The sequence below is a fragment of the Urocitellus parryii genome, chromosome 1 (assembly GCF_045843805.1).
Source record: "Urocitellus parryii isolate mUroPar1 chromosome 1, mUroPar1.hap1, whole genome shotgun sequence".
Lineage (NCBI taxonomy): Eukaryota > Metazoa > Chordata > Mammalia > Rodentia > Sciuridae > Urocitellus > Urocitellus parryii.
In genome coordinates, this window is record NC_135531.1 from 249,739,125 (window position 1) to 249,751,301 (window position 12,177).

The 12,177-nt window shown below is 40.1% G+C and overlaps 1 protein-coding gene across 2 annotated transcripts in view; it reads left to right on the forward strand.

The window, feature by feature from the left end:
• The first annotated feature begins 2,717 nt into the window (after positions 1–2,717).
• The window catches only part of LOC113190164 (aldehyde oxidase 4), a 56,894-nt gene continuing 47,434 nt past the window's right edge, over positions 2,718–12,177 (forward strand). Inside the window, exons 1-5 of one of the 2 annotated variants that reach the window (XM_077799184.1) lie at positions 2,718–2,771; positions 3,397–3,450; positions 6,379–6,382; positions 8,184–8,280; positions 10,795–10,903. In XM_077799184.1, coding sequence (XP_077655310.1) covers positions 2,718–2,771; positions 3,397–3,450; positions 6,379–6,382; positions 8,184–8,280; positions 10,795–10,903 — 318 coding nt within the window. Of the gene's footprint in view, positions 2,772–3,396; positions 3,455–6,378; positions 6,383–8,183; positions 8,281–10,794; positions 10,904–12,177 lie in introns of both variants that reach the window. The other variant, XM_026399329.2, reaches the window with a different exon arrangement.

Sequence of the window (12,177 nt, forward strand, 5' to 3'; positions counted from 1 at the left end):
CTCACAGTGGCCCCAGCAACATCTAGCTGATTGGCTCCTCTGCAGTCATGTTCATTGGGCTGTTTCCCTGCCCTTCAGACTACGGAACTGCTCATTGGGGGACTTCTTTGGCTCCGCCCACGCGACCTAGCCAATCGGCCTCAAGAGCAGGAGGATTGTGGGAGGGGGGGGTTGGTGTGTGGGAGAGGCTTGTGGAAGCCGGTGGTGGCAGTTGGGCTCTGAGGGTTTTTCCTGAGGAGCTGTTTTGTTTGGCGTTTGTAGTTTTAAAAATAAAGTTTGTTTCTTTTGACAAGTGGCTCCTGAATTGTGCCCAGCCAGACTGCGGCATTTAGCTTTTCTTTTTTTATTACACATTTAATTTTTTTCCAGTTTCTATATGCCAGTGGGTGCCTATTTTCAATGATAACATACTTTTTGGTTCTTTGAAACTAAAAAAAGACTAATTTTAAACTTACTCTGACTTTATGATAATTTAACTTTGTTTTAGCTTTCCTTAGCAGCAAAAACTCAATTTTGAACTTAAAAAGAAAACAACTTCACATTGATTTTTATGAGTTATTTCCTTGTTGTTTTATATACCATTTTTAAACAGACTCTACAAATTTTTTAATAACCATTATGCATAAATATGATGCACCTGAAGATTATTCTATGCCCCTAATTATTTCTTTGTTTCAATTTTTTTCGTGTCTTCATACCTGTACTTTGGATTGTAATGATCATCACATTTCACCATCATTAATTACCCCATGTCCCCTTACTTCCCCTCCAACCATTCTTTGTTTCAATTTTGATTAAAGTTCACTTCCCACTTATGCTCAAGAACTTTTACTTCTGAGCTGGTTGCAGTTTATGCATGCTAATAAGACCACACAGAAAACAGAAGATCTAAAATGGAAGATTAAACATGAAGAAACATTTTCAAATCGGAATATTTTTCATGATTTGAACATTTAAAATTTTTTTAAAAAAATCTTCTTGTTTCTTTTCAATTTATTAAATGAAAGATTGTTAAAAGAAAATTTTGACAGTCTAAATATAAATTCTATTTTACTTGGTGTATTTAGCTTTTCTTTTTTTACTACATATTTAAATTTTTTTCCAGACTGTTGTGGAAATTTAGTTTGTTAAAGAATTAGAAATTCTTTTTTATTTATCCAAAAATTAATAATTCCTGTTTAGAAAGAGGAATCATTTATACAAGTGAAATAATCATTGAAGAATAGTTTAAATATCTTATTAAAAATAAACTATTTTGTTGCTAATTATTTGAGTAGTTTAAAATATTTTTAAACTTTTTTTCTTAATCTTTTTCTGAAGTTTTCTTTTAGGTTTCACAGACTGATTCTAATTGCAGCAAATCCTGGTCCATCCCTATTCCCTAATGTTTGGGGTTCAAGAACAGAAATTAATTTTCTGATGGATTTAAAGGCTCAGGAAGTCACGCTATGAACATCTTATCTAAAATATATAGCAAGTTAGAGGCAAATCTTAAATTTGCATATTTACAAAATGTTTTATAATCCCAAATTGTACACATAAGCAGTGATGCTTCTGAAGCATCAACAAAATTATGGTGTTTAATCAATCAATATAGCACCTTTCAATTTGTGTGCAGTGCTGACTTTATAGACAAAATGAATACCTTCACCATACTGTTCCTATTCTGGGGAAAATAGAAATGATTTTGTGGTTCTTTGCTTGCAGTTTGTGGAGTGACTTATTTAAAATGTTATTCTTAAAACTTAGTTTTCTTCAGTATGGAAAGATTTGCCACTGTAATGCCAACAGAGCAATGTTTAGCCTCTTTCTCTTCGTTGAATTTTTTTCCTCTATGACAATATTCAAAATGAGGATTAATTGTCTTTAATGACCCAAATAAATCTGCTCAGGTAAAAATAACCAAGTAACTGTACTCAATATGCCTACCGATTAGGTTCTAAAGACATAAACACTCAATATTTTCAGTGTTCAAAACCTACTTATCTGGTCTGGAGTACTCTAATATACATGTTTAAATACTGAATGATGCACAATAGAGACTTCTTTTTGTCCAACTGATAAATATATAAACTTTTTAGGGGCCATGAATGTCAACAAGCTGCTTTTTGCACATGGCAGCACAAGTCCACTCACTTCAATAAATCCTTTTTTGGATTCCCACTTGTTCCCTTTCACCTTTCCCTTTTGGGGTGTCTCTCCCTCTCATCCCTGACAGTGGAATCTCCCTTTGCTCTTTCATTCCAGAAAAAACAAACAAACAAACAAACAAACATTAAAATCTCATTAATGTTGATAGTGTTGTATTGATTTATAGCTTGTTTCATTTTTAAATAAATAATATCCTCTTAAAAACTCACTTTTTATTTATCAGTCCCTGACTTCAAATCCATTTCACAGGGGAAAAGAGTCTTAGACATGCAAAGGCAGTGAGCTGACTCACTCATAGCCCTGAAGGGAACAGAGAACAGCCAAGAGCTGTTGGAAGTGCATGTGGGCAGGCAGGTGAGAGCTGTGGTTGGTGCGTCTGGACTGCCAGCGAGACTATAAATCGCCCTGTGTCAGTCTGCGCTGCCCACTTGAGCTTCCCCAAGGCCTATAGGTATCTGGGATCTTGCTCTAACATATCTGCTTAAAAAAAAAGGGGGGGGGAATAAAAAAGAAAAAAAAAAGACGTTCTTTATTCTGGTAGAAGCAATTTTTTATTTTTTGGCATAATGCCTTCCCCTTCCAATTCTGATGAGCTGATATTTTTTGTGAATGGAAGAAAGGTAAGTTCATGACATGATTAACATGAATTTTCATATACCAGGGATAAAATCAAGCCTTTCCGCCCCCCCTCTGTGATGCCATTCATTTAATATTTCCTTAACTTCTGTCTTCTTCTGTTTGAGTCATATAGTGGTATAAACTTGGGTCAGTAGTTGAAATGGTGCCCAATTATTAAAACATGGGGCTTCTATTTGCTTTTTGTTTTTCCTCTGCCTTCCCTCACAGCTTAGCCTCTCTGTTTTACTAGGAGACACAGAGAACTAGTGGCAGAAGTAGGGAATCAATAGCCCTGGTTTTAGGAAATCTTCTCTGCCTAACCAATTTAATGACTTTCTGTGGCCATGAGTTATTTGAGTCAATTTTGGAATCTGTGTATTCATTCCCTATCTGAGTCCTTTTCAGGTAAGTTGGGGTCAAAAAATCATCAGGTATATCGGAAAATTCAGGCATCAGAAAATGCACTATATCTTCAAAATTTTGGCTCCAAGTAGTAAAGGATTTCTTTATTATGTTTCTCTTCTAAAGCCACCCACATCAAAAATGTGCCCTCAGAGCAATGGCTAGAATTGCCATAACATGTTGATATTATCTTCCTAATCTCCCTTCTCCCATTTCACAATGTAGGTAATAGAGAAGAACGCTGATCCTGAAGTCAATCTGCTGTTTTACGTGAGGAAAGTTCATATCCTTGTGTTTCGCTGTAATCCATCTGAATTGGGTAGTAAGATGTGAACATGGTAAGAACTATCAAGAAAGTCACCTGAATTTGTTCTAGATAATGACCTTATGTTCCTTTGGCAGAGTCTAGTCCGAGTTCAGAGAATGAATCTATCAATTTGTGCTTTGTTTGATGCATTTTTTTTTTACTTGAGCAAAACCAAAAGAAGCACCCAAAGAACCATGACTGTGCTCACTTGGGAAATAACTTATGACTTTGGAGCCCAGTGGTCATTCTGATGCTTGTTTCATATTCAGGAATATTATTGATGTAAATGTGTCTAGCCAAATTTCTGGCCAGCTAAATATTCATAGGTGCATGTCACAGGCAAGAGTGTTCCACAAGACATATTACTGACTGCTCCTATGCCCTTGGGTCATCCCTATCAGAGAAAACAAGTATTATTAATGTATTTCAAAATCCCAAAGTATAGTTAATGCCCTTCAAGCTTTCCATCTCTGCTCTTAACTCCACATTCCTCTGAGACCTTCAGTAGACCTTCAGTATTCAAGTATTCCTTGGATTTGGGTGCTGGTATAAAGGGCTGGTACTTAGGACCAGTTGTGGCCATGGTTATACAAATTTATATATGAGCCCAAAATTGCATTGAGCTATGCACGCATGTACCTGAGTGTGTGTATAAGAGGTGAGCTCAGGATAAGTTCTGCACTCTAGTTACCAACACTGTGCCAATGTCAAATTGCTGGTACTGATTTGTACTATAACTATGTGAGTATCATCAGTTGGGTCAATTGGGGGAAGCTGGGTGATGAATATACAGGGCTGTCAGTTCTATTTTGCAAAATTCCTGTGCAACTATAATTATTTAAAATAATAACTTAAAAATATATACTCATTGAGCACATACAAAGCTCCAGGAACTGTGTTAGGCTCTAGCCAATGATGAACAAGTCGATATTATCCTCTTTCTCTGTCTTTTTTGCCCCCAACATACATATCTGAAGACTATTTCAATACTCCCTGTTCTCACCATGACACTTAGCTAAAAAATAGACTGTATCTCACCCTTGTTTTCTCTCAGACTCCATCTCTCTCTACTTAGTACCTTGTTGTCTGGTTTCCTACCCATCTTTTACCACTCTGCCCAGTACTGCCTCCTAAGGTCATTATTCCACTTACATTCCAGGTGGGCAAATCCTCCCTCTCCACTCCTGCCATTTCCCATCTAACTCCTTCAAAATCATACTATAAATCAGCAGGACCCATCACTCCCTTTTTATATTATTTCTAAGTACCAATCACACTTCCCCCTGCTTTCTCTGGCATCTTAAAATGAGGAAATAGATCTATATTAGGAGAAAACTGAAAATTCACAAATTTCCAAGCAAACATTGCCAGAACTAGCCCTAGGAAAAATCACCCCCAGCGCCTCCACCTGCTTTTCCTCAGCACCTGCCTCTGTTCATTCCTTGATGGTGCCTAATATAAATAAGCAGTTCTGGGCAAGTAAGAATTGCCTGGTACCACCAGATCCCAACTTTACAATTAGAGTGAACAGTTCTGTACAGTTCTGTAATGGGGTCAGAGATGTTATAAAACTTACTTGTTCCTCAAGTGGGTTGTTATGATGAATGGCTACTCTAGAAATTAATGTTTGTGAATAACCACAGATTCTTCTGCCAGTATCATCCTACTTCTCTTTCACAGGACTCGTGTAATCCTTCCAAAACTGTACCTACGTCTGGGAGTGTGTGTGTGTGTGTGTGTGTGTGTGTGTGTGTGTGTGTGTGTATATATATATATATATATATATATATATATATATATATAAAATTTTTTCCTTTAAATCATGTCATCCATATTGTAAAAACTTTAGGATCCCATAAAACCCTAATATACTAGTAACTCAGGCCTTAGCTTAGGAGTCATCCCCAGAGTAGAACACAGTCACACAAAGAGCAAACTTTGGAGGCATCTGCACCTCTCTTCCACTGTCCCATTCCCTCCCTGTCCAAGATCAGAGGATCTTTCAGAGGCCCACAACTTCCCATTGACACACCCTAAAACCCCCACCGCCCCACCCAGATCCTGTATCCCTGCTCGTTCAGCACCTTCCAGCCTGGTTTTAAGCAACCTGCAGAACAAGATGATGCACCCCAGGCTGAATGGCCCACAGCTACTTGGGGAAAGAAGGGTGCAACACATTAGAGTTGTTTAATCTCCCATGAAATCCTGACTCTACAATCAAACTGATGACTTCGGGGGAGAGGGGTCCTAGAAGCACCCCCAAACATTTGTCCTTCACCCACCCCTCACCAGAGCCTTGATATTGCTTGCAGTTCTGAAAACACTTCTTAATTTTATTCAGCTGACAAGCGCGGGGTATTCTAAAGTAAGCTAAAAAACTGTGGGCTGCACAGAGAAAGTGGGGTGAGCCCCATGTCATGGCACACAGGGAGGGGCACTCACCCTGGGCTTGGGGAGGGAAGGAAAGGATCAGGCAGTTTCAAGGCAAATAGAACTTGGAACCAAGGGCATTCCAGTCAGTGGCCAGAGAATAGAGTGCTTGCAAGGAACAGAAGGGAGTCCTGATGGCTGCAAAGACCTGGAGGTGGGGGTGGGAGGCTATGATGGCAAATGAAGGAGAAATAAGGAATGAGGTCCTTGAAGCAAAGGACCAGGCCTGGCTGATGTCATTGTCACAGAGTGCATGAGAGTTACAAACCACCAAACATACTAAGCCAAATTGAAAGGGAATAAAATGTTCTTTAATGAGCATGCCAGGCAAGCAGCTGGGAGCAGGCTAACGCCCCAAAGAACTCCCAGCACCTGAATTTTGGAAGTACAGAGTTTACAAAGACAAAAACCATAAGAACAACTGAGGCACATGTAGGCCAGAAAGACAGATAATTTTGATCATATGAGAGAATTGTTTTGATTATACATTTTAGAGTCATTTTGTTATACATCAGGGCCGTAGTCAGGGATGCTGGTAGGTCCTACTGTACTGTCAACATAGATACAGCTGTCAGGAGGCTGCAAAGAAAACATTTTAAGCAAGCATTCAATGGAGTTAGGTCAGAACAAAATGGCATTACTTTGGTTCTTTTGCATTTCAGTCACAATCCCTGTGCACGCCACCTGCCCACTTAGTGTTGGGGTAACTTTGGGATATATTGTTGGGCTATGAATGGGGCACCAAAAAAGCTCTTCAATGTAAAGGAACAAACAACAACTGACCTAAGTCAGTTTGACTGAAGTTGCTGTGTTAGGCATATAAAAAATATAGCACACCCAGTTAAATTTGAATCTGAGTGCGTAGGACATGCTAAATATTCCCATGGTTTATCTAAAAGTTAAACTTAACTGAAGGTCCTGTGCTCTGTCTGGCAACCCTATCTGATGATGAGTGTTGAGATGACTCTACAAGAATATGGAAGGAACTGTCAGGTACTCCTAGCGAGGGTGGAGGGAGGGGCCGTCAAACCAGCTACTGGGCATCCAGAGGACAAAACTGCTGATGGAATCAATTTTTCACTTTCCACTAGGGGCAACTTTAAAATGCATGTCACAGACTGTTTTTAAGTTCTGAGGAAGTGAAAAGTGACCCTTGTCTCTGAGCCAGATAGCACTTGATTCTTTATTTGGAAATTTCAGGAATTTCCAAATGCAGAAACAGAGGATTTTCTTGCCTTTCATGCCCCATTGAATGGAGCACTTCAACTAAGATATGAGCCACTTACTTTCAGCCCTCTGCCTGGAAGTGGAAAGCCTGGCTTGGCAACCCTAAGATGGCTTAGCTGGCTCAGATAGGGACTAAAGAACAAAGCAGAAAGTGTGCAGCCTGTCTGGGCTGCTGCAAAGAACTTCCCTTTACTCTACCACTAGGGTTATCCTGACCCTGCATTACCTCTCCTGGGTAGCAATTTCCAAGACGAAAATGAGCCTTAGCCTCCACCCAAGCCAATTATAAATTTTACCATGAAATCCTTTTTAAACTTCATCCAGAAAATGTCCCAAGCAAATTCCAATAGATTCTTGGATGCAATTCCACTAGAACCTAAAGTAGGGGATTTGCATATATTATTTGTGAAAATATGTAGATGTCTTATAGGAAGAAGATATACAGTGATGGTTGATATTATTGACTCAACTAATCCCATAAGAAAGTAAAAGCATTACATTGCTGTACCTGAGAAAGTTAAACCTCATGGGGTTGGGGGTGGATTTTTCTAAGTTCTGCACACAAACTCCTTCCATCACTCTGTAGCAATAACACTACATGGGTTCTGAATCCATTGTCCAGTTCTGGACTTTTTACTGTGGACTTTTCCACAACTCATTTAGATGCAAACTCTGACCCAACAAATGTGAGGCTCAAGCAATCTTTGGGTATCCTACTTGTGTAAATATCCATATGGGTCACTGTAGAAGTATCCATGTTTGATCACAAGGGGCTTCTCTAGGCCCACTGGGAAAATCTGAAAATTTTTATATCTGGAAATTCATCTGGACCCGAGGTTTTCAGATAAGGCAGTGTGGGTTTTGGGATTTCTTCTCACCTTTCGTCAATGAGCTCATTTATAAGAAAAAAGATCATACATAAGCAGGAAACTGGCCAATTTGTTACAAGAGTCATGGAAACATGTTGCTTGTTATCAGTCTCCAAAGGAGAGAAATGTGAAAACCAAAGCAGCCAGGGATCCCCTTTTCCTTAACTCCCTTCCCCCAGTCCGTCTTACAGGTACAAAATATGGCTGTGGGGGAGGAGGCTGTGGCGCCTGCACGGTGATGGTGTCCAGATACAACCCCAAGACCAAGAAGATCCAGTATCCTTTGTGTTGGCCTGGCTCAGCTCTGGCCTCTGGCAGGGTGTGGAGCCTCTCACTTTCGCTGTGGCCATGAGCCCCTCCCATCTCCTTCCAGGAATCTAGCATAGTCATGTTGCCTCCAGATCTTTCCCACAGATGTTCTTTCTGGCAGAATGTATTGGCCCATGTGCCAGTCACTCAGGGCTCTGCTCTCTATTGCTGCAAAAACTCTTGCTTTGTTTTTGAATAGGAAATTTCAGAGTGTGTATCAGGCAAGAATGGTTAATGGAAAGAAGTGATAGTCTTGCTGGAAGATGTAGGTCAACTCAATGAGAAGAGTTGTTTGCTCAGAAGTGCTGAACGACTCCTCAAATCATGCCATGCAATTGAACCAACATTACCTTGACCTAGAAATGAAATCTGTGCTCTGATTGAATGTAGAGGTGAAGAGTTGTCTAGCATGATTGCCAAGTTTTTGCCTTAGGAAACTTGGCAGGGGGCATTTACAAATTAGAAAACTTGGAAAGGGGTAAATTTAGCTAAAGACACATTGCATTTAGGGTAATTATGGGACACTTCAGAGGGACTGTCCAGCAGAACTCTAAATTGTTCTGTTATTTAAAGAAGAGTTCTCATTTAGAGCTTATAACTTAATGTTATATCATCAATACTAACAATAACAATGCTAATAAAAATAACAGTTATCGAGTGCTTATTGCATACAGGCACTATTCAGAGTAGCTTACATATAGGATCATATTAAGTTCCCCAAACAACTTTGAGATAGACATTAAATTCACTCACATTTTGAAAACAGGAAACCGAGGCAAATAACTTTCTCAAGGTTTCATGGGTCAGTGAGTAGCAAAGGCATGTTTTCATCCACATCATGTAAAAGGCAGTGGGAACTATAGGAGAGAGTAGAAGTGTGAGACACTGTAGGACAATAGAAAGGAAACTGGGCAAAGAAAGAAGCCCCCACACAGGAGACCAAAAGAGTCTCCAAAGTTGAAGGAAGACTATCAAATGGAGAAGGTTCCAAGAAGATAGCGGTGATCACTATTGTGAAACCCTAACCCTAACCTCAAACCCTAAACCTAACTCTAACCCGGGAACACTAGATTGCTGCCAGGGCAAGGTTGGCAGAAGGATAGAGCCGGAAGGTAAAATCCAGTTGCCACAGGCATGTTTGGAAGGCAAGGAATGGTGGAGAGATTTTGAAGAAACTTGAGCAAGAAAGGGAAAAACGATGGGTCAATGCTAGAGAGAGATGTGAGTTTGAGTGTTTTGTTTTTTGTTTTATCACGGCCAACACTTGATTTTATTTCTCAATGCAAAAGAATTTAGGGAAATGAGAAAGGAAGTGGATAGTAAAACAATGGAGGACAGGGAAAGTCCATGAGAGGTCAAGAGTAAATGGGATCCAGAGCACAGGGGAGGAGGAGGATTGGTAGTTTCTCACCTACCGATCCTTGAATGGAGGTGAGAATGATGCAGATCAGAGGAGCAGTCTCGGCCAGCAGGTGAAGAGAGCTCATGCCTCTATTCCCTAGATGAGGCTCCAGGATAAGACTGAGGAGCTCAGTGAACACTGGAAGTGTCACAGAGAGAAATGGGAGAGGAAGAGAAGACTAAGAGGAGCGAAGGAACTGGAGAACATAAAAACCAAAAATGGATCTGTTGCCCAATGTGCCTGGGGTCTGCCCTAGCTCTGTACATCAAGCTCTCTTCCCGGGTCCCTCACTGGTCAGCTGAGTGACTTCCACACAGCTTTGATGATCTCTCAGGGAGGGTGGAACCAAGAGCGGAACTTGGTTTTTGTTCAGAAGAATGGCAGTCATACCCTCAGCCTGGGTAGAAGAATCATTCCCTGAAAAGGGAACACTCCCCACACCTGAAAAGACGATGGGACTTAGCCTGAGTGGGACTCAACAAGCTAAATTTAGCTAATGATGTCTGGATCCCATGCCCAACCAATGAGATGAGACTCCAGTGCTCACCGCACCTACCACGCCATTAAAATAGACACTAGTGTGGGACAGTTGGCCAAGACAAGGGCAGGATGCAGTGCCTTTCAAACTCAGCCACACATTGAAGTCATCTGAGGAGTGTTAAATGTCACTAGTTGATCTGATTTAATTTAATACACCAAGAGTATCTGTATTTTGTAAAACTTCTCATGGTTGAGAATCACTTGGCTAAACTTCTCCCATGGTAGTTCTCAGAAATCAACATATTAACTTCTGAATTCCTTTCCCTAGAATGAGAAAAAAATAAAATAGAACTGGAGAATGGAAGTCTCTGAGAAGTCCTTGAAAGCCTTTACTTTCTTTTCCTTTCCTCTCTAGCATTCTACCAGCTATATGTAGGTCCTTTCTTGATATATCCAGGAGTGCATGTCCCTATAGCTAGTCTGCTCTGTGTTCCCAGGGAAATAAAATATTGTGACTCTTCCTGGACTGAATTACCATCCCCCAAATGTCACCCACTCCTGCAATTCCAGTGTGTTCTCTTTACATCATTCCATTGCAGCCATTATCCCGTGACAGCATGCCTGGTGCCCATCTGCTCTCTGTACGGGGCCGCTGTCACCACTGTGGAAGGTGTAGGGAGCATCAAAACCAGGATTCATCCCGTGCAGGTAAGAGCACAATGATTGGGACCAGCTGATGGTATGGGAATCCCCCACCCCAGTCTAGTGACCTCCCATTTGGTCACCAACTTTGACATCCTTTAGGCTTTTAAATTCTTATTTTGTGACATTCAGTGCTTCATTTGCTAGTGCTCTTTTCAGGGATCTTTTAAAAATTCTTTCATTGATTGTAATAGATCTTAACCCCAAGAAACTTTCTCAGCCCCATCTTTGCCCTAAACCAAAAGAAAAGTCCAGTCTGAAAAGAGAATAAAATGAAAGAAGAAACCAAAGATTTATAAAGTAATAGTTTTCCCCTCACTTTTTAGATAAACTGAACTCTAATAGGGAGCCCAACCATATATAAGAACACTGCACAAATGCTTTCCAAACGTCTGACAAGTAACAGTACACCATGCCACAATAAAACAAAACTAAAATAACAAGGTGTTGACTAAAATTCAGAGGACTATCTAAAGATATGGCAATGTTAGTTTTATATACTAGAAGAGGAACTTCTGCCCGGGATGAGTTTTAAAAGCACTATGTAGAAAAAAGAAATTATAAAAGCGTATCTTCCCCTGAGATTCCTTCTCTTGGAAGGCTGTGCTTGGAACTCCCAAGCTTGGTTGACAGCTCGTTACCTTTGATGGACACTTGCTAATAATGCATGTCTTTCAGCCATCAACTTAATGGCTTTGTTTTCTGTTTAAGATCTTGCACTATGCTTGGCTCATCACCTTAATTATGCAAACACTTTCTGCTATACTTGTTGGATTTCTTTCTCTGAAGTTCTTGAGAGTACAAAGGTGGGATTTGTTCAGCAATGCCCCGGAGCAGGCTTGTACTGACTTGTGAGCATGAATTGTCAGAGTGCAGGAATTTCACAAGCCAGTCTTAAAACATACCTATTAACAAATCAAACTATATACACTCACAATTACCTAATTTATAAAATAATATGGATTATGGAGGTGGAGGTAGTTAGACTATGAAAATTGGCAGAAAATATAAATCAGGGCTTGTTTTCCCCCAGAGAGCCAGTTTTTAAACATTTACAAGCACATTTACAACCGGATTTATATGCCACATCTGAAATAAATTGCCTTTAGCAATAAATTTAACACAGCCATATTGTCTTCTAGCATTAGAACAATGTCTGTCCTTTAAGTTGAGCCACAGATGAAGCGTTTGGCTTTCATTTCAAGAGGCGCACTCTTTGAAAAAAATATTTATTTGAAAACATTTGCATCACACTCAAGCCGGACCATTGAGCAGCCGTT